This window comes from Myxocyprinus asiaticus, chromosome 15 (genome assembly GCF_019703515.2).
Source record: "Myxocyprinus asiaticus isolate MX2 ecotype Aquarium Trade chromosome 15, UBuf_Myxa_2, whole genome shotgun sequence".
NCBI lineage: Eukaryota > Metazoa > Chordata > Actinopteri > Cypriniformes > Catostomidae > Myxocyprinus > Myxocyprinus asiaticus.
Genome location: NC_059358.1, coordinates 4,978,080 through 5,000,579, shown reverse-complemented (window position 1 = coordinate 5,000,579; position 22,500 = coordinate 4,978,080). Strand labels below are relative to the sequence as shown.

At 36.8% G+C, this 22,500-nt stretch overlaps 1 protein-coding gene across 1 annotated transcript in view; it reads left to right on the top strand.

Moving 5' to 3' along the window:
* The window catches only part of LOC127453101 (exostosin-1a), a 104,218-nt gene that overhangs the window by 47,719 nt on the left and 33,999 nt on the right, over positions 1–22,500 (top strand). Inside the window, exon 2 of the mRNA XM_051719200.1 lies at positions 14,018–14,111. Within this exon, the coding sequence (XP_051575160.1) occupies positions 14,018–14,111 (94 nt within the window). The remainder of the gene's footprint in view (positions 1–14,017; positions 14,112–22,500) is intronic.

Sequence of the window (22,500 nt, the reverse complement as noted above, 5' to 3'; positions counted from 1 at the left end):
ATCACTTTGTGTGATGAATGGAACGGAATCTTAAACCAAAGCATTAAATACAGCTTCAAGCAGCAATTAACGGGGTTCAAGGGCCTTTAAGTACATATGTAAAAGATTTTTAAAATTAATAAGACAGTCCGTTAGCACCTAAAATAGAAATAAACTGCTATAATTGTCAGAACCATCAGGTTGAGGACCATAGAGATATTGTCTTTTTAACATTCATGATTGTTATAGCGACTGTCTATTGTCCGATCTCCACCAAATTTTGCACACTTCTTCAGATTTACTAAATTTGATGAAAATTAGATATGTCATTTAGGAGTTATAGGCTTTTGGGTAAACTAGGCCACGGGCAAAAAATTGTATTACCCCGTTATAGCCAAGCCAAATAAAACATTCAAAAACGTTTTGGTAATTATAGATCTAGGCTATCCACATATTCTTCCTGAATAGGTTTTGTTGATGTCGAATGAAAAACCTAGGATTAGTCAGTCATTTATGAGAAGGGACTAAAGCGGTACTAAGAACAAAAAACGAAAACAAACTGAATTCTTCGCTGAACATTCGGCTTGCAATAGCTTACATTTAGTACAAATGCGCCCACACAGTGTGTGTGTGTGCATGCAGAAGAGAGAGATTTAGGCTATTAATTGATTTTTGATCACTAAATGTATATTTGAATTATTTTTTATATTTCTGGAGAGATATTTAATATTGAGGATACATTTATTGAAAAGACGTTATTTTAAAGAGGCTATTGTATACTTTGCTTGTTACGATTTCTATCCTAAAAATTCCCCCACATGGGAAAAAATGTAATTGCTTATTTTTGCTTATTTTGGTTAAGGCAAGTCTCTAATTTTGAGCTTGTTATTCCAAAACAGGTGCCTTGTTTCTCTTGTGAGTTCTGGAAACACTACAACTGGTATATCACCCACCCTAAGCACAGAGTACTGTCATTTTAAAAAGAATGTTATCAACCGTTCTTTTATTTAGTTCTAACCGATTACCATGTGAAAAGGAGGCTGCGGAACTCCGGAACTGGAACGAAAAAAAGAACGAAACGAAATGTAAATGTTCTTCTCAGAACGAAAACGAAATGTAAAACTCCAGGCTTTTGTATAACATTTAATTTTTAGTCCCTTGCTTAAGGTTAGGATGCTGCCTTAGGAGCCGTTCAGACTGAACACATTCTTGCACTAAAAATTAGCTGGATGCAGTGCATCAAAATGTAATAGAATGTGTCTCAAGACACGTTTTAAAAGTTGACAATTTTACTTTTTAACCTGACACATTGTGAAAAAATTATCTTCACAAGATGGTCAAAGACATCCGTTTAGCACACAAAGTTGCTGCCTATGTAGAGCTTTCCAAATTCAATCACTAATGAGGTTACATTCTGGTTAGGATGCTGCCTTAGGGGCCATTCATACCAGACCCATTCTTGCGCAACAAAAAGCTAGATTATGTGCAATGAATGAAACGGAACACGTGTCTTGCGACGCATTTTTTATTTATTTTTTTCTCCCAATTTGGAATGCCCAATTCCCACTACTTAGGAGGTCCTCGTGGTGGCACGGTTACTTCAGTCCTGGTGGCGGAGGACAAGCCTCAGTTGCCTCCGTTTCTGAGACCTTCAATCCACGCATCTTATCACGTGGCTTTCGTGCATGACACCATGGAGACTCCGCATGTGGAGACTCATGCTACCCTCCGCGATCCACGCACAACTTACCACGTGCCCTATTGAGAGCGAGAACCAATAATCACGACCACGAGGAGGTTACTCCATGTGACTTTACCCTCCCTAGCAACCGGGCCAATTTGGTTGCTTGGGAGACCTGGCTGGAGTCACTCAGTGCACCCTATATTCGAACTCGTGACTCCAGGGGTGGTAGTCAGCGTCAATACACACTGAGCTACCCAGGCCCCCCTTGCAACGCATTTTTAAAAGTGGACATGGATTATTCATCGAGACACGCCGCAATGGTCAAAGATGTCCTCATAGTGCATGTGTAGGTAGACAAATGATGCAAACAATTCAAAAATATGGTCAGTGTAAATAGTATAAAGAAGGCCTATATAGGCAGTAGACCACACAGCGAGGCAACTCACTAGGTTTTTGAACAAAGCCACAGACTCTCTCCTAATTGCGACTTGCAACGCTTGGTCCAGCAGGGCTTCTGAGCTCATTAGAGTGTCTCGATGACTGCTCTTACCCCTTTCCTGTTCTGCAGACCACATGGCTGGTGTGGTCTCTGATTTCTTGCTCTCTTCTCTCTCGCTCTGCCCTCTCTTCAGGCTTTTAATAAGGATGGGAAATCTCAAAGACAGAACCGTCCTGTGTTTTTTACCCTCAGGTTTGAGACACAAGAAAACTGGGTGATAACGAAAAGTGTTGGAGCGTACTGCTGTAGCTTGGCTTGAATTAAGGAAAGTGAGTCGTTCTCATGTTCCTTTTTAAAGTTTGTCCTCGTTTTACCAAACGGAAAAAAATCTAGATGAATTTGCTATAATACTGACGTAACCCAATAAACACACCTGGCAGGTTTGTGGATCTTTGGAGTAGATTTTGTAAATGGATGATTGCCAGTTTTGATAAACCAATTAAACTACTGTAACCTTATTGTACTTGACAAGAAAATCAATCTTTATCCATAATCTTATCAAAATGCTGGTATAAGCTTGTTTACTCTTATAATTCTGTTTAATGGTTTTGTATTGTATTTTTGCATTTTTTCATAAAGTTTTGATTAATACAGTATTTAGAAATTTGTCTTATACTGTATAGCAATGTTCTGGGTTCAGTACAAGTCAAGCTCAATCGGCAACATTTGTGGCAACCACCAAAAATACTTTCGACTTGTCCCTCATTTATTAAAAAGAAAAAAACAGTAAACCTCTCATAATGAAAGCTTATGTGGCCTGTCCATAAACATTCAAATACTCACTGTTTCATATGTACATAAATATAAACATTGTGTTAACATGATTTTTGTGTTATAAAATTAGGAATTTACCAGTGTTACGGTGTCTACCAGTGTACAAGGTTTACTGATGTTACATCGTCATGACAACTGTTGTATTATGGGATGTAACTCGTTAACTTTACACAATAAGCAATTTTATCACACTTAAAGCATGCTAAAACATATAATGTTAATGTTTTGTGACCATACTTTTGAAATGGTACATATTTATTTTTATTTTTTTCTCCCCTTTTTCTCCCCAATTTGGAATGCCCAATTCCCAATGCGATCTAAGTCCTCGTGGTGGTGTAGTGACTCACCTCAATCCGGGTGGCAGAGGACGAATCTCAGTTGCCTCCGCGTCTGAGACTGTCAATCCGTGCATCTTATAACGTGGCTTTTTGAGCGTGTTATCGCGGAGACATAGCGCATGTGGAGGTTTCACGCCATCCACCCCGGCATCCACGCACAACTCGCCACGCGCCTCACCGAGAGCGAACCACGTTATAGCGACCACGAGGAGGTTACCCCATGTTACTCTACCCTCCCTAGCAACCGGGCCAATTTGGTTGCTTAGGAGACCTGGCTGGAGTCACTCAGCACGCCCTGGGATTCAAAATAGCAAACTCCAGGAGTGATAGTCAGCGTCTTTACCCCCAAAATTGTACATATTTTAATGTTAAAAAAGTGCCTTACTATAACCATGATTTTTGCTACTTTAAAAAAACAAAAAAACAAGGGACGAGTCTCGATTTTTGCTTTTTTTTTTTTTCAATTGAAGAAAAATTAATTTTTCAAATTAATATTTATAATAATCAACATTATGCCACAAATGCTGTCAATTGAGCTTAACTTGTATTGAACCCAGAAAATTTCTTGGTTAAGTTGCTTGCAAAATTAAAGGTCTATTATGAAAAAGGTTATTTTGATAATGGCAACTCTAAATCTGAAACCCGTATGTTTCCATAACCCAAGTCTGAATTCCCAGTCTAATTACAGGACTATGGATTATATTAACTCGTGTCTGTTACAATTAAAGACACATTTTGCAGTGAATAATTAATCAGCTCTATTTTGCCCTTTTATGAGCAGACATCTATTTGTACCATCTGCCTCAGCATTGTGGCGAAACCTTTCGAAGCCTTTAACCTTTTGACCCAAAGGTACTGTACAGTGAAAGTTACGACTATGAGCAAGTTTTTCGAACTCTGGGGAGACTCAGGACCTTGTTATGGGGTGGACTTTGTTTCCTAGTTTCTTAACGAATGTGCTTTACGTACGTAAGTTTCATTTGGAGGCTGTTAATTCTCGAGTTCAGTTTATGTAGAACATTAACAGGCGAGATGTTTGTCTTAGATCGGAAATAATGTTGAAGGTGAAGTATGTAACTTTTGCGCCACTAGTGGTATCAAACGGAATTGCAATCGGTTTGTTTTTAGCTGTGTGACAGGACCGGACATAACACTATTGGCTTTGGGAATTTTTCTTGCACCATTTGTGTTATTTGACATTTACATGGTTGTCTTGATCAAAACTTCATTACATTGCATACAGTGCATCCGGAAAGTATTCACAGCGCTTCACTTTTTCCACATTTTGTTATGTTACAGCCTTATTCCACAATGGATTCAATTCATTATTTTCCTCAAAACACCCCATAATGACAACGTGAAAGAAGTTTGTTTGAAATCTTTGCAAATTTATTAAAAATAAAAAACGAAAAAAATCACATGTACATAAGTATTCACAGCCTTTGCTCAATACTTTGTTGAAGCACCTTTGTCACCAATTACAGCCTCAAGTCTTTTTGAGTATGATGCTACAAGCTTGGCACACCTATTTTTGGGCAGTTTCTCCCATTCTCCTTTGCAGGACCTCTCAAGATCCATCAGGTTGGATGGGGAGCATCGGTGCACAGCCATTTTCAGATCTCTCCAGAGATGTTCAATTGGGTTCAGGTCTGGGCTCTGGCTGGGCCATTCAAGGACATTCACAGAGTTGTCCAGGAGCCACTCCTTTGTTAACTGTGTGCTTAGGGTCGTTGTCCTGTTGGAAGATGAACCGTCACCCCAGTCTGAGGTCCAGAGCACTCTAGAGCAGGTTTTCATCAAGGATGTCTCTGTACATTGCTGCATTCATCTTTCCCTCAATCCTGACTAGTCTCCCAGTTCCTGCCGCTGAAAAACATCCCCACAGCATGATGCTGCCACCACCATGCTTCACTGTAGGGATGGTATTGGCCAGGTGATGAGCGGCGCCTGGTTTCCTCCAGACATGACGCTTGCCATTCAGGCCAAAGAGTTCAATCTTTGTTTCTCATGGTCTGAGAGTCCTTCAGGTGCCTTTTGGCAAACTCCAGGCGGGCTGTCATGTGCTTTTTACTGAGGAGTGGCTTCCGTCTGGCCACTCTACCATACAGGCCTGATTGGTGGAGTGCTGCAGAGATGGTTGTTCTTCTGGAAGGTTCTCCTCTCTCCACAGAGAAATGCTGGAGCTCTGTCAGAGTGACCATCGGGTTCTTGGTCACCTCCCTGACTAAGGCCCTTCTCCCCCGATCGCTCAGTTTGGCCAGGTGGCCAGCTCTAGGAAGAGTCCTGGTGGTTCCAAACTTCTTCCATTTACGGATGATGGAGGCCACTGTGCTCATTGGGACCTTCAATGCTGCAGAAATTTTTCTGTACCCTTCCCCAGATCTGTGGTCTACAGACAATTCCTTGGACTTCATGGCTTGGTTTGTGCTCTGACATGCACTGTTAACTGTGGCACCTTATATAGACAGGTGTGTGCCTTTCCAAATCATGTCCAATCAACTGAATTTATCACAGGTGGACTCCAGTCAAGTTGCAGAAACATCTCAAGGTTGATCAGTGGAAACAGGATGCACCTGAGCTCAATTTTGAGTGTCATGTCTGTGAATACTGATGTACATGTGATTTTTCTTTTTTTTTTTTTTTTAATACATTTGCAAAGATTTCAAACAAACGTCTTTCACGTTGTCTTTATGGGTATTGTTTGTAGAATTTTGAGGAAAATAATGAATTTAATCCATTTTGGAATAAGGCTGTAACATAACAAAATGTGGAAAAAGTGAAGCGCTGTGAATACTTTCCGGATGCACTGTACTTTGAAAAATGTTCATGCACTGGCATGACTACTTTGTATTAGCTGCAGTAGCTCTTCAGGACTTTACAAATGGCATTTTACTCTGTCAGCAGAGGAGGATTATTGGATAAGTGGACATCGGCAAACCAGTTCTGCCTGAGCTATTAATGTCTTATTTTCTTGATTGCGCAGAGAGTGGACGCCAGGGTTGCACATTTGCCCTGACACACATTGTTGTCTTTGAAAGTCAAATGCCAACTATTTTTTTTAAAAGTGAAAGCTAGAGAGACCACCTATGTAGTATGACAAACAGGGTTTTGTGGCAAAAAGAGCATTTTATCTTCTTTTTAAAACCATTTCCGTGCTGAACTATGCACATAAAGTGGGTAAGATTAGATTAGATTGTGGGTTATACTGTCTGCAATTTTGCCTCTGAGTAAAGCCTTGAATTTAGAGCCGAGTGTTTGTTGGAGTGAATGAGATTGTAACTTCTGTTCCACAGTATGCCATAAATGATGTCCTTTTAGCTTTATTCTTGGTTTATTTAGAGGTAGTAACTTGGGAAAAGGTGAATTGCTCTTAATGTTTCCCATACAAAAATATAGTGGATAGTGATGGTATCAGATGGTATTATCATGGTACTTTGATATAGACCAACCATGAGACTGAATGGTTACCATATTTTTACATTATATCAGGGTATTTACATGGTACTCCAAGGTATTTCAAAGAATGCCATGCAGGTACCATGGTATATGTCCACAAAACATGGTACAAACATGATGCATGTCCCACTAACTATGGCATTACCATAGTACCATGTCCAAAAATCATGGTATTACTATAGTACCGTCTACAAATAAAATAACTATATTATATAACCATAGTATTACCATGGTATTATGATAAAAAAAAAATAAAAAACATGATTTTACTATGGTAAATGTAAATAAAAACATGGTATTCCCATGCTGTCTTGTGCAAAAAGCATGGAATTACTACTTGACATGTAAAAACATGGTTTTACTATTGAACTATGTCCAAAAACATGGTATTACTATGGTACATGTAAATAAGAGCATTGTATTATCATGGTATCTAGTACTAAAATTTGTTGTGGCAGGGCGGACGGCCGGGCCATGATTCCGCACACCCGGCTCCTAATTAGGCTGTTTAAGCCCGAGAGGCATAAAGGCGACCGGAGACGGCAGTGCGACAGAGAGAGAGAGAGTTATGGGCAGCTGCCCGACACCTGTGTGTGTTTGTCTTTTTGGTTCAGTTTCTTATTAAACTGTTATTTATAATGTTAAGCCGGTTCTCGCCGCCTCCTTTCCATTGAACTGTGTTACAATTGTATTACCACTGTATATGTCTAGAACATTCTGGTAATACCATGGTACATTTTGCCTTATAATCTTTAATTCTTGCCTGACCATTGGTTACTTGATCAATAATGTGATTTAATGTTAGTTATAACACTCATTTCATGTATTTTGGAACCAATATAATACTAAAGATCATATCACAATACAATAGTATTGTAGGAAGGACAAATGGGGGGTTTAACAAATACAGCAAATGTTTTTACTCAAAATACCTTAGGCTGTTTGTAACGGTGGGGATAATTCATTCAGCCGCACATGAGGAGTCAGGTCACTTTACCTTATTATGTGCAAAACCACTTTAATAACACAGAATGCAGCATCATAAATCTGTATCATAGGGCATATGTCTTCATACTGCCTCCCAGATGGCAGGTCTGGATTTAGCATTAACAAGAGGCTGTAACCAACTGTTTTATTAGGATCAGCTTGTGGTATCTACAAATGCAATTCTGCATGCTTTATGGTTTATTTCATAGATCTTGAGCATGTAAAATTGTTCATTTTTGTGTGGGTGAATCTCACGAGACCTGTCAAGAACATGTTCAGGTCATATTTCACCCCAAAATCAAAATTAAAAATGTTTATTTTGCAAGAAAATTAAGCCTATTTTTAGGTCCAATCTCATTCATCTAATGTGAAAAACAAATATAATAATATTCATTTTGTTAAGTATTTATGCAATATGGTTGTATTTGATGAACTGCTTTTAATTTATGCTGATTTAAATTATGAACAATAATTGTATTCAAGTATTTTTACTGTAATAAAGTAAACATTTATCTTTAATAGTAATGATAATCTAATAGTACAAAAATCTAAAAAAAATAAAATATAATGTATTGATTAATTTATGCTGATTTGAATAAAAACATTGTATTACAGTAATTCTTACTTACATTTTTATGTAATGTAATTCCAATAGCACAAAAAATCTCAAACATAACACATTACAGCATTGAGAATTTAAGAGGAAAATATATTTAATTTAGTGAAAATAATGTTACAATGCAAAAAATAATAATGTAATATTTAAATTGTTAACCATTCGTGCATTTGTGAAGTAATCTTGGAGTATTTGATTAACTGCTTTTAATTTATGCTGATTTGAATTAAAAAGATAATTGTATTACAGTAATTTTTACTGTATAAAAAGTTAAAACCTTTTAAAACGGTAATGGTAGTCTAATAGTACAAAACATTTTTTTTTTTGAGAATTTGGGAGGACAATGTGTTTCATTTAAAATAATGTTGCAATGAAAAAATAACTATATGCATTTTAAATGCAAAATATTAATGCTTTATGAAAGCATTTGTTGAACTTCTTTTAATGCATGCCGATTTGAATAAAAATGTATTACAGTAACTTTTTACTTTATTAAAGTAAATAGTATTTAACACATTACTAGATTGAGAATTTTAGAAGGGAAATGAGCAAAAAAATAATAATTTGCATAATGCAAAAAAATAATGATATAATATTTAAATGATAAAATATTTATGCATTATGGTAGTATTTCTTAAACTGATTAGAATTTACAAAAATCATTTTATTACAGTAATTTTACTATGATAAAGTAAAAATTCATATTTAACCGTAATGAGAATATAATAGTACAAAAAATTCAAAAAAATAACACATTACTATACTTAGAATTTGACAGGAAAATGTGTTTATTTGTCATGAAAATAATGTTACATTTCAAGTAATGTATAATAAGACTCTAAAATAGGATTATTTTCCTTATGCGAAATATAATTTCTTAATTTTTCTTATAATTTTGGGTAGAAATAAATACGATCTGGATCTGTTTTTGTGAGATTCATCTACAGTATGTCTGTGTGTGCGTGTGTTTGTGTTGGGAAGTTAAGTACGGGTTTAATCTTGTTCTAATTACACAGTCATTACAAGCAGGTTGGCAGCGTTGGTGAAGCCAGCAGTTGCCATGTGATTTCTCATTTCCACTAATCTGATTTAAGGCACAGATGCCACCCATGCCAACCTGTTACTATGACAACAATGCCAAATATAAACATAACAAAACAAAAAATGTAGCCTGTTTTGGGGCCTTTTTTTCATGTCTCATGTTGCCCATTGTTTTCAGTCCTGTATCTGGTGCATTTGTCAGCATGATGAAGGGGAATTGCACTGGGTGAATGCCGCCCACCGACCCACAGCGGCAGTTTAAAGACACGTAATAAACGCTAAAGTCATGCTTACTTTACAACAGCTGACCCCCTTCATAAAGTAGATACACTGAGGCTTGATACGCAGTTGCTGACTGGACTGGCCGATATGCTTTTGACTATATTCAATACATATCTCTATAGTCATGCAATTTCTCTGGAATGCTTTCAAGCCAGAGTCTCTGATTGTTTTCTGGGCAATGTGGTGGAGCTGCATGTGGTCATCAGCGTGTAACCCTGCGGAGTGACTTCTCATGGAGATAACGCCCCCCAGGAGCGTCTGAATTATGGAGGTGTTTACTCCAACAGAATGTTCTTTCCCACACCCCTCTCAATCACTGCCTGAACGCAGTCAGCAGCACTTCCTCGCCAGCCTGAGTGTGTTATGAGAAGAAGATTCCACTACGCTCCAGTGGCTTCTTCTGTTTGAGAATCAACGCAGCAGTTAGGCCTGAGCTGCATCTGTAAACTCACGGTGTTTTAGAGTATCGGGAGCAGTGTGGTCTTGCTGCCCGGGCTTACGCTTCACAGCCCTGAGGAACTGAATACAACACACATTCCACATAACACTTGGGTGGGCGAAATAGCTGAAAAAAATCCATTGATCTTTCTGTCATTCTTTCATTCTTTTGTTCATTCTTTCTGTCTATAATTTGTTTGTTAGCTCTTTCTGTCATTCTATTGTTTATCGTGCATTTGCTTCCTTCTATTGTTTGTTCTGTTCTTTGTCTATCATTCTTTTGTTTGTTTCTTCTTCTTTTCTATCTGTCTGTTGTTCTTTAGTTCTTTTGTTCATTCTTTCTTTCTATCATTTATTCTTTCTATTATTTGTTCTTTCTTTCTATCTATCTATCGTTCATTTGTTTGTTCTTTCTGTCGTTTCTTTGTCCCTTCTATCTGTCTATCGTTCTTTAGTTCTTTTGTTCATTCTTTCTTTCTTTCTATCATTTGTTTGTTCGTTCTTTCTGATGTTCTTTCTTTTGCTCTATCGTTCTTTCTTTCTATTGTTTATTTCTTTATCATGCATTTGTTTCCTTGTTTGTTCTGTTCTGTCTATCGATCATTCGTTCATTTGTTCTTTCTATCGTTCCTTCATCCTTTCTATCTGTCTATCATTCTTTCTGTTATTCGTTCTTTCATGTGTTCTTTCTTTTCATCATTTGTTGTTTATATTGTTTGCTCTTTCTTCCTATCTTTTGTTTGTTTGTTCTTTCCATCATTTCTTTGTACTTTCTAACTATCTATCGTTCTTTCTTTCTATCATTTGTTCTATCATTTGTTCCTCTTTCTTTCTATCATTCGTTTAGTAGTCCTTTCTATCGTTTTTTCATCCTTTCTATCTGTATCATTCTTTCTATCATTTGTTCTTTCTATTGTTCTTTCTTTTTCTATTATTAGTTCTTTCATGTGTTCTTTCTATCAATTTTTCTTTCTATCGCTCATTTAGTTGTTCGTTCTATCATTTGTCCTTTCTATCTATCTGTCTCATTCTTTTTTCTTGCTATCGTTCTTTGTTCTATCTATATATTGTTTGTTGTTTTTCTATCGTTCATGCATTCGTTCTTCCTATCATTTGTTCCTTCTCTCATTCATTCCTTTGTTCTTTATATTTTTTTGTCTTCTATCTGTATCATTTTTTATATCATTATTTCTGTCGTTTGTTCTTTCTATTGTTCGTTCTTTCTATGGTTCATTTGTTTGTTCATTCTTTCATTCATTTGTTTGTTCTGTCTATCATTCATTGTTTTATTTATCATTACTTCGTTTGTTAGTTTGTTATATATAGTTCATTCTTTAGTTTATTTGTTCATTCTTTCTTTCTATATATTGTGATTTCTGACGTTCCTTCATTTGTTCTTTCCACCTATTGCTTGTTTCTTTTTCTATCATTTGTTCATTTGTTCTATCATTCTTTTGATGATTGTTCTTTTTACATTCTATTGTTCTTTTTTCTATCTGTCTGTGTGCTGTCCATTCTGTTCTTTCTATCGTTGTGTCATTCAATATATCTGTTGTTTCATTCTGTTCTTTCTGTCTATCATTGTAACGTTCTTTCTATCGCTCTGTCATTTGTTGTTTCTTTTGATCGTTCTATTGTTCTTCCGATCTGTTGCTTTGTCCCTCTCTTGTTCTATTACTCTATCGTTCTGTTATTCTTTCTATCTCTCTTTTGGTCATTTGTTTTGCCATTCTGTCTACTGTCTATTGTGATCTATTGACATTCGATAAAAAAAAAATAGCGTTAATTTCAATCGAAGGAACAATAATTTTGACAATAATGTTTGCTGAGCAGAATAAAATTTTAATGCCAGAAAAAACATTTCTCTAGCTTTGTCCACCAATTTGGAAGGATTTTGTTCCACTGAGCTCATGTTGCATTATACTGTATGTGCTCAGAATAAATTATGGGATTGCTCTTTCTGCAAAAGATACATGTGATGCCGCCAAAGGTGGCATCTTGGACCCTTACCTTTCGGAACAGCCTTTGCATTGGAGCACACCTGTGATACCTTAAAATGCTGCTTACATGTGTCACGCCCTTGTTAGCTGCCTAAGACGAATGCTCAGTTCAGCTCTGTGTCTTCAGGCATCTTGGTCTGCTCGTTTATTTGTGCTGAAGAGCACAGGTAAAGTAAGGCCCCAGGGATTACACATTGGAATGCACAGCAGCATTGATTACTTACCAGAGAGACGGAGGGGGGGTTGGATAATGTGGGATAGGCGCAAAGAATGTCTAAGAGAGAATGCTGCTCGGAGCGGACAGGCCCCGGCACTCAATGTCGCATTGAGAATTCCAAACAGCCCCTTAATCCAAGTGCTGACTGAACTGCTGCTCACAGCATTTGCTGTAGTTTTATCCCCACATAGCGTGAGACCAAACTACAAAGCAGAGGTCGATAGGTCAAGAGAGTGAACGGGGATTTCTAAGAGCTCTTTCCTACTTGTGCATACTTGTTATACATTTTAAGGGGCTAAATGTATTTATCCCTTTTTGAAGCCAGTTTTGCTGACACTGCATGCAGTATCAGCATTACCATGGTTAGATCAACAAAAACTCTCGGAAATGGAGATTTTGGCTTTTTTTTTTATGTGAATAAATAAAGGTACATTTCCAGTTATTATTTGTACTTCAGACCTTTGTTTTGTTGGACAAGAAAAACTAGCTTCATACCATGTGATGCACATTTGGATTTTGAACATTGGGTCAAATTGTACAGTTTATACATGGAGCCACATTGAGAGCCCCATATCTCTGGGATTTAACCATATAGGGCCTTAAAAGTAAAAATGCAAAAAGTTAAGTTAGTTTTAAACCAGAATCTAAAAAGACAATAAGATATCTTTAATACTTTTGGAGTTATAGAGGCTCCAGCTTTGGAAAAACAACACAAAAGTATGTTTTACCCATTTTTGGGCTCACACCATTGGCATATAATGCAACAAGGGGTGCTGAAGTCAGCTGATTTTAGTAATAGCTCTACCTATCTCTGTGTAAAAATAAGGTAATGATGCTGCCAGCTTTCTAAGCATATTTTTGACCTGTAGTTTTGCTCCAAAATCATAGGTGAAAATTGTCCTTTTGACCCAACTCTACAAAATAATGGATTACTCAGTAAATATTGATTCATGGCATTTAATATTTTTGCTTTCATCATCATTTATGTTTATCTTTCTTCAGAAAAAGTATTAGTAAAATCTCATTGAATTTTGGTTGATTTGACATGGCATAATCCAGTATGCTTTTCTGAACATACTTCATTATCATAAGGGTGGCTTCAAAGTCTTACTAGACACTTGATCATACATAATTAACAAAAATGTGTGAGATTGCATATTATATTGTGCACAGTGTTTGAATTATAATGTTAACTAAAAAACATTTGGATTAAGTATGATAGAAATTTTCTTGTTTGTATTGCTACAATTTGATTACAGATAAAATCATTTTTCTGCAGTCAATCAATCGAGGGCTATCCAGTGTTTTCCATTTTAACAGCACAATGAATATGAATAAAAATATATATGCATGTAGATTACAAGCAGTCGACATGCAATGAAGAGTGGTTGAAGACCATTAAATAAAGACCTTGAATTGGCTTTAGTTTGATTGAATCTGACTTAGTGAAGACAACAATGTCTGAGGTCTGAAGTCCTTATTTAAAGAACAAAGATTTATGAAGAGAACGGAACATCTCAGAACACATGCATGAGTGTTTGTGGGTCATGGCGCTCCAGTTACGATCAGTGCTAGTTTAGGATGACCGCTACTCTGTTTCCATTCTAATGGAATGGACACCTCCTGTTTTCCTGGTCCAGGATGTTTACTTGCATACTTTTGACCTCAGTTCTTAATATGTGCTTCCTCTGTTCCTTTCTCTTCAGGTATGACTATAAAGAAATGCTTCACAACTCCACATTCTGTCTAGTGCCAAGAGGACGTCGCCTCGGCTCTTTCCGTTTCCTAGAAGCACTGCAGGTAAATTTTCCAGTTTGTTTCCATCGCCAGTGCTCCGAGCCAACGGAAAACACTTTAACAGTTGCATCCAGTTCTTCCTCCTGCCCACACACACACACACACACACACACACACAATGCCTCCCTCCCATCATTGAATTGCCCACACAACAGTAAGGAAACAAATAACATGGATTTATGTCCCAGTTCATACGTCCAACATCACTTGTTTTGCTCTACATGGGTGTTTCTTCAACTATGGGCAGGTTTGGCCTTGAAAAGTTTAATGAAGGTTGTTGAAAAATAAACTTAACACACTTTTCACCATCTCACTAGATTATTGAATTAAAGGGTTAGTTCACCCAAAAATGAAAATCCTCTCATGATTTACTTACCTTTAAGCCATCCCAGATGTATATGACTTTCCTTCTTGAGCAGAACCGAACCGAACCGAACTGAAGATTTTTATAAGAAGATTTCAGCTCAGTTTGTCCATACAATGCATGTAAATGGGTGCCATCAGGCTGCTGGCTGTTTGATGGTCCAAAAGGCATATTTAGGCAGCATAAAAAGTAATCCACACGACTCCAGTCGATCAATTAATGTCTTCTGAAGCAAATAAATAGGTTGGTGTAAAAAATAAATTGATAATTAAAGCTTTATTAACATTTAAAAAATCGCTTCCTGCCAGCAGACGACACATCAGTGACGTAAGCGCGAGTAGTCGGAAGTGCACGCTTTGTATAGAACAGAGGAACAAATGTCATGCGAGAGTTAGTTCATTTCAAACAGAAATACAGCGCTGGGTGGAAGCAATGATTTAGAGCTAAAAACATTTTAATTATCGAATTGTTTCGTTCACCAACCTATTGGTTTGCTACTGAAGACATTAATTGATCGACTTAATTTGCTCTGCAAACTCTTTGCAGGCATTGGATTTTCTAGACAATGTTATTTCAGGATGACCACAGCAACATTTCAGATGCGAACTGGGTAGTCCAGTTATGAAAGTGTTATTCAGGTACATTACTTCTTTGATGCACATCTTGTATTTCTAATAAATTCAACAGGAGTTTATACGGGTTCCATCGTAGTTTGTGCGCATTTCTTCTGATCGAATAAAATATTTATCCACCTCAAGCGAGCGTATACGTTTTTAATGCACATTTTGGAGATTTTATGCGCATCTTGGTGATTCGATCCAGCAGTTTTTATGTGATATCCCAAAATGCGCTTAAAAATACGTGGATGGAAACCCGGCTAATATCCAACAGTGGATTTACATGCATCACAGGAGAATTCTGTCATTATTTTCTGAACTCTCATTTTACATTTATGCATATGGCAGATGCTTTTATCCAAAGCGAGTTACAGTGCACTTATTACAGGGACAGTCCCCCTGGAGCAACCTGGAGTTAAGTGCCTTGCTCAAGGACACAATGGTGATGGCTGTGGGAATTGAACCAGCTATGTGCTTTAGCCCACTATGCCACCACCACTCCTTTTTTTCCCAACTAACATTGGCCTGTGTATTGAGTTTAGTAGCATTCTGTAGTGGAAATGACATTTTGACAATCCTCCTTTGTCTTGATGAGGCTAATTTTGTAAATGGAATTTTATGTATCCTAAATACACACAAATTAAATAATGTTTTCATGCTTTTTTTCAAAATTAATCTTAGAAATTAATTAATTAATAATTAAATCTTTATTGGAAATGACACACTACAAAAAATTATGTGTTCACTGTTCACACATGATATACATGTGATATTCTTTGTTTTCTTCACACATAACATTCAGTGTCAGAAATTAACTTTTCCATAGCGGGGCAATCATTGCCACCTGAATTTGATTTTAAGGGGCATTTATTACTTTTCTGGTGGCTTTTTTTTCTTCTAAAAACATAAAAACTATTACTGTCATTTTTTCATTCAAATACTTCAGTTTAATCAATTTATTTACAGAAGTTCTCAATCTGAATAAGAGTAAAAATATATTACGTCATAACCATGAGATTCAATCAAGATTAGGGGTGTAATGGAGATTGGACAGTAAAAAAATAAATAAAATAAAATAAAAATAAATAAATATATATATATATATATATATATATATATATATATATATATATATATATATATATATATATATATATATATATATAATAAAGTGGCAGCAGATTTCATTCACAAATTACCAAAAGCAAAATAAAAGTTTCCAGGAGGGAAAAGTTGACAATAACTATTGACTACATATTGTCAGAACTTTTAAAATGATATCCTGAAAAGAAAAACAACAGACATCTTTTCATGTCATTTACATTCATTTATCAAACACAAACAATGGAGTCAGCTTATATTTTTTTAAAACAGTCTCTTACCAAAATATGAATCTGTATGGAGTATAGAAATTTGCACAGTAACATTGAACGATAACAGTTATTCAAAGTGTGCAAAAAAAACAAAAGAAGAAGAATGACTGTGTTTTAGGTTGCAGGTCATTCTGCCCCATGGAAACCAGAACACATTGTATGAATTCAAATGTGTATTTCAGTGACTTTGGGTAATTCAGGTGCAACGTGTAAATTATGCCAAATAGAAGGCACATTGCTTGTGGGAGGTCATGTAGGTTGTCCATCACCACTTTACCCTCAATTATTATTCCAATAGAGCAGGGAGACAAATGCAGAGACTTGAGCGGCTGAAGATTCGTCCCATCTTCAACTAATACGATCCCAACTGGCACATCAAGGATCACGCTGTGATCATCAGATACCTAGTGAAGACATGTGGATTAGTACAGAGTAGGGCTGGGCGATATGTAAAAAATATTTTATTGATAATCGCCTTAATAAATATTGCGATATACGATTATATCGTCAACCCCACTGCCGAGGGTCATGAATATTTTTGCTTTATTGATTTTGCTTTAAAAATGTAAATTAATTTATTGAAACACGAAAAGCATAAACAAAAGATGTTTCTAAATTCAAATTGCACTTTAAATGAAAAAAGCAATATAATAACAAAGTGATCAAAAAAAATCTTATTTAACCACCTTATTTAAACATTTACCATCTCCAACGGCTTCATTTGCCATCACGCAAGCATCCGTCAACGACAACAGGTGGAAAATTACTAGTAGCCTACAGATTGAGAACTAAAGACAGTTATAAATGTAAAGATAATAAGAATCATAAAAATAAAGCCTAATAAATTCCCTGTGTTCCCAATGTAAAACTGGCAAATGTGTGTTCTTATCGAATTTGTGTTTGTATTGCGTTTTGGCAATACAGGTAATGCTGCCTAAAGAAATAAAATAGAACTCAATTTTAGGTTCAAGGTGAATGTATCTTGTATTATTTTATGATTTAATCACTTCGTCTTTGTTTCTTTAATAGAAAGAAATGTATTACAGAACCTGCAGAGTTGCGTTCACAGTGCATGTTAACTGGAAACTGGTCCATGGAAATAAAACGAACTAAACTCATAGCACCTCCTGAGATGATCGGAGATCATTTGCAGCATTCTCATAGACGACATTATACTTGCAAACAGTTTTCAGATGAACGAAACAGAAAAAAGAGTTGCATTGCTTGCCGACATGCGCTTGTTCCATGAGACAGGCTCGTTGTGTTGCACACCTCTGAACAAAGAGTGAATCAGACACAAGCATTGATGGCTTTTCTTTTGTCTGTTCTTAAAAATATAATAAAGTGTGTTTCTTCAAGCACGTGTCTTTGTGACTAACAGCATTTCTTGTCATGTGTCCCTCCGAGACATCGATAAGCAAAATTACTCGTGCATGAAATACATTTGGACGAGGAGATTGCGGACTGGATTCAGCCTCGTTGCATTTTGCAGGTGGCTATTGTTTAATATATTTACTTCCCAGATCCATGGTTTTGCCATTTCCCGATATTGTCGATCATCATCTGTCAGCAATCGGCATCTTTGAAAAATATTGTCGATATCAGATTACATCGTCCTATCACCCAGCCCTAGTTCAGAGCATTGTAATCATGTGTAAAGAGCGTACGGTCAACATATTATGTTGTGACTAAACAAAATCCAAAATAAATCAAAACTGTGTTATATTTTAGCATCTTCAAAGTAGTCACCCTTTGCCTAGAATTTGCAGACATGTACTCTTGACATTTTCTCAACCAACTTCTTGAGGTATCACCCTGGGATGCTTTTTAAACAGTATTGAAGGAGTTCCCATCTATGTTGGGCACTTATTGGCTGCTTTTCTTTATTATTTGGTCCAAGTCATCAATTTCAAACACTTTTTTTTTTATTTTATTATATTTTAGTTTTATAATGAAATAAATTAATATGGTGGCACAATTATATTTTTGTCTACAAAACTAATTTCAAACATTTAAGCATACGCCTTCAGATCAAAAGATTTTTAAGATCATGAGAAACATTTCAGTCAAGCGTTTCAAAACTTTTGACTGGTAGTGTGTGTAAATATATATTATGTCTTAAAGGTGAACTTTTTTTTACATTAAATATGACATTCAATTAATTTACATACATGCATACTCATGTACATGTTAATTTTAATTAATTAAAATAGCATTTTAAAAGGTGCAATTTAATAAAGTTTCTTTTAAGCCCTGTACACAAAGGTTTGCCATGTCTGTCTGAAACATTTCACTCAAGATCATTCTCTAATGTACTCTTTGCTTAGATTGTTTTGTACAGGGCGTACTGACCAAACATGTCTTGAAAGCAGGAGAGTCATCTCCAAATATGAGGGGTAATCCTTGAAGCACAAGAGTTCGGACCTCAGACTTTTGTGGAAAACATGACATTTTAATAAAGCCAACCACTTACTACCAATACATTTAATTTTATGGAATTCATAAGAGACTTTTAATAGTTCAACACATTTTCTCTGAAATTATCGATGCAGTCTATACTGCAGTGCCTACATGTTTCATATCAATCTACTTTCATTGTTGTAAAATCATTAGCTATTCTATGACACATTAAGTGAGACTCCTAATTAACCATTGTTTGCTTCAGAAAGTTCAAGAGCTGACCAGCATCTCCCTTTTTGGCTCTAAAAATGTCCATGAGGCATGTACTGTGTTGATCAAGGCACTAATAGAATTCCTGCTTTAGGTTCTTATCAGCAATCCTATTAAACTCCATCTAGATCTGAAAAACAATGAAAGAAAAGGCAGGTGATGGCATGTAGAAAAGACAACAGACTTATGCTTGCTAATTTTTCAAGATCACATCAGACAAAAATACTTTCCAGCCAAAGAAATTACTTAATGTTGCTTTCCCATACAGTTGTGCTCAAAAGTTTGCATATCCTGGCAGAAATTGTGAAATTTTGAAAATATGACTGATCATGCAAAAAAACTAAAAAACATGTCTTTTATTTAAGGATAGTGATCATATGAAGCCATTTATTATCACATAGTTGTTTGGCTCCTTTTTAAATCATAATGATAACAGAAATCACCCAGATGGCCCTGATCAAATTATATACCCTCGAATGTTTGGCCTTGTTACAGACACACAAGGTGACACACACAGGTTTAAATGGCAATTAAAGGTTAATTTCCCACACCTGTGGCTTTTTAAATTGCAATTAGTGTCTGTGTATAAATAGTCAATGAGTTTGTTAGCTCTCATGTGTATGCACTGAGCAGACTATATACTGAGCCATGGGGAGCAGAAAAGAACTGTCAAAAGACCTGCGTAACAAGGTAATGGAACTTTATAAAGATGGAAAAGGATATAAAAAGATATCCAAAGCCTTGAAAATGTCAGTCAGTACCGTTCAATCACTTATTAAGAAGTGGAAAATTCAGGGATCTCTTGATACCAAGCCAAGGTCAGGTAGACCAAGAAAGATTTCAGCCACAACTGCCAGAAGAATTGTTCGGGATACAAAGAAAAACCCACAGGTAACCTCAGGAGAAATACAGGCTGCTCTGGAAAAAGATGGTGTGGTTGTTTCAAGGAGCACAATACGACGATACTTGAACAAAAATTAGCTGCACGGTCGAGTTGCCAGAAAGAAGCCTTTACTGCACCAATGCCACAAAAAAGCCCAGTTACAATATGCCCGACAACACCTTGACACGCCTCACAGCTTCTGGCACAATGTAATTTGGAGTGACGAGACCAAAATAGAGCTTTATAGTCACAACCATAAGCGCTATGTTTGGAGAGGGGTCAACAAGGCCTATAGTGAAAAGAATACCATCCCCACTGTGAAGCATGGTGGTGGCTCACTGATGTTTTGGGGGTGTGTGAGCTCTAAAGGCACGGGGAATCATGTATAAATAGATGGCAAGATGAATGCAGCATGTTATCAGAAAATACTGGCAGACAGTTTGCATTCTTCTGCATGAAAGCTGCGCATGGGACGCTCTTGGACTTTCCAGCATGACAATGACCCTAAGCACAAGGCCAAGTTGGCCCTCCAGTGGTTACAGCAGAAAAAGGTGAAGGTTCTGGAGTGGCCATCACAGTCTCCTGACCTTAATATCATCGAGCCACTCTGGGGAGATCTCAAACGTGTGGTTCATGCAAGACGACCAAAGACTTTGCATGACCTGGAGGCATTTTGCCAAGAAGAATGGGCAGCTATACCACCTGCAAGAATTTGGGGCCTCATAGACAACTATTACAAAAGACTGCATGCTGTCATTGATGCTAAAGGGGGCAATACACAGTATTAAGAACTAAGGGTATGCAGACTTTTGAAAAGGGGTCATTTCATTTTTTTCATTGTTGCCATGTTTTGTTTTATGATTGTGCCATTCTGTTATAACCTACAGTTGAATATGAATCCCATAAGAAATAAAAGAAATGTGTTTTGCCTGCTCACTCATGTTTTCTTTAAAAATGGTACATATATTACCAATTCTCCAAGGGTATGCACACTTTTGAGCACAACTGTATATTAACTGAAGTCTACAATAAGCTTACCTATAAAAAGAGCAAAATGAAAAATATCATGACACAACAAATAGAAAAAGGAATTTACCTGTGCCTCACGGAACAGAGCTGGCCAGCGGTCAAGCACATCACTGATTGCAGGTGCTGACTCAACCATCTCTTTGTGCTGAAGTGCAAAAGTCAAGTAAATGTTTTTGTAACAGTAGAGATGCACTGGGTGTTCTCTTCTTCATTTCTTCTTCCAGTTCTTTATGAGCCCTCTCAAGGCTGGCATCATCATGTCCTTTGGGAAAGCTTGGTAGGAAAATGAGTTTACATTTCTTAGGCTTCTTTGTTTTTGTTTTTTCACGATGGCTCTCCTTCTGGGTTGTTTGCACATCACTTTCCAGCATTTACTGTTACATAAGGAAACCCCAACTTTCACAGCTTTCCCCCTGGATTCTACTGGAGAAAAGAGGTCAGAAAAAAAATACATGTACTATGGACATGTACTGTGGTACATGTCCAAGCAACAGCATTTGACGAGTACTCAGAAAAAAGTAAAACATTTAGGTGTCACCATCGTCCTCCCCTTAACAATGTAACCTGAAAGGGAAAACCTCATTGAGCGCCGACACCTTAACCACACACAGAGAAGTGACATGGCTGATGCAAAGTTCATACGACCGAATATGCTCAGTGTACCATGCTGACATTGTTTTACAGACAAACAGAATCTCTGAGTTGACAGCTATCATCTGTGATATTTGCTTAAATTCTGGAAGGCCAGAGCAGGAACCAGCAGAGATCACCATATCTGCACTGTATTTGATTCTCTCTACCACCACAGATGATGTGACAAGCACAGAGGTGCTATTTGATGAAACTGCTGCTTAAATGACCTGGAAATGATGTAACCAGTGCCGTTTTAAATTTAGGGCCTAAGAAATTAACTTGAGTCAAGATAGTATGCCATCATTCTCTGATGTTTGATAGCCAATGTTAGAGCCACATTTTTGAAGTTTTGAGTTTCTCGAATGACCTTTTTGAAAAATGTGTGTTTACCTTTAAAGCGCACTGTCCAAACATCAGAGAGTGGGCCAAAGGCTTTAATCAGCTGGGGGTAATGCTCTATGAATTGGTGCTTTGGTTTCAGTCTGAAACCAGAAAATGTCAATTGCAACAATTCTCTGTGTTCTGTTAATTTGCAACTCAAGTCATGAATTGACTCATCTGTATGTTTCGATGCAACAGCCAATTCAACTATGTCCTTAAGTTGCATCAAAACTTCCCATGAGTTCTCCCTCTCAGCATGACAGTATTATCGCCTGAGTCCTGTAATACACGAGCATCCTGCTGTCTAGACCTCCCCTGTATCTGCAATAAGTACATAATCTTGGTACAACAAACTCTTCAGGTTCTGACTAGACTCAATATATGCTTTAAAATAAACATAATTATCTAAAGTTCTCAAAACATGTTAAACTTTACAGCTGTG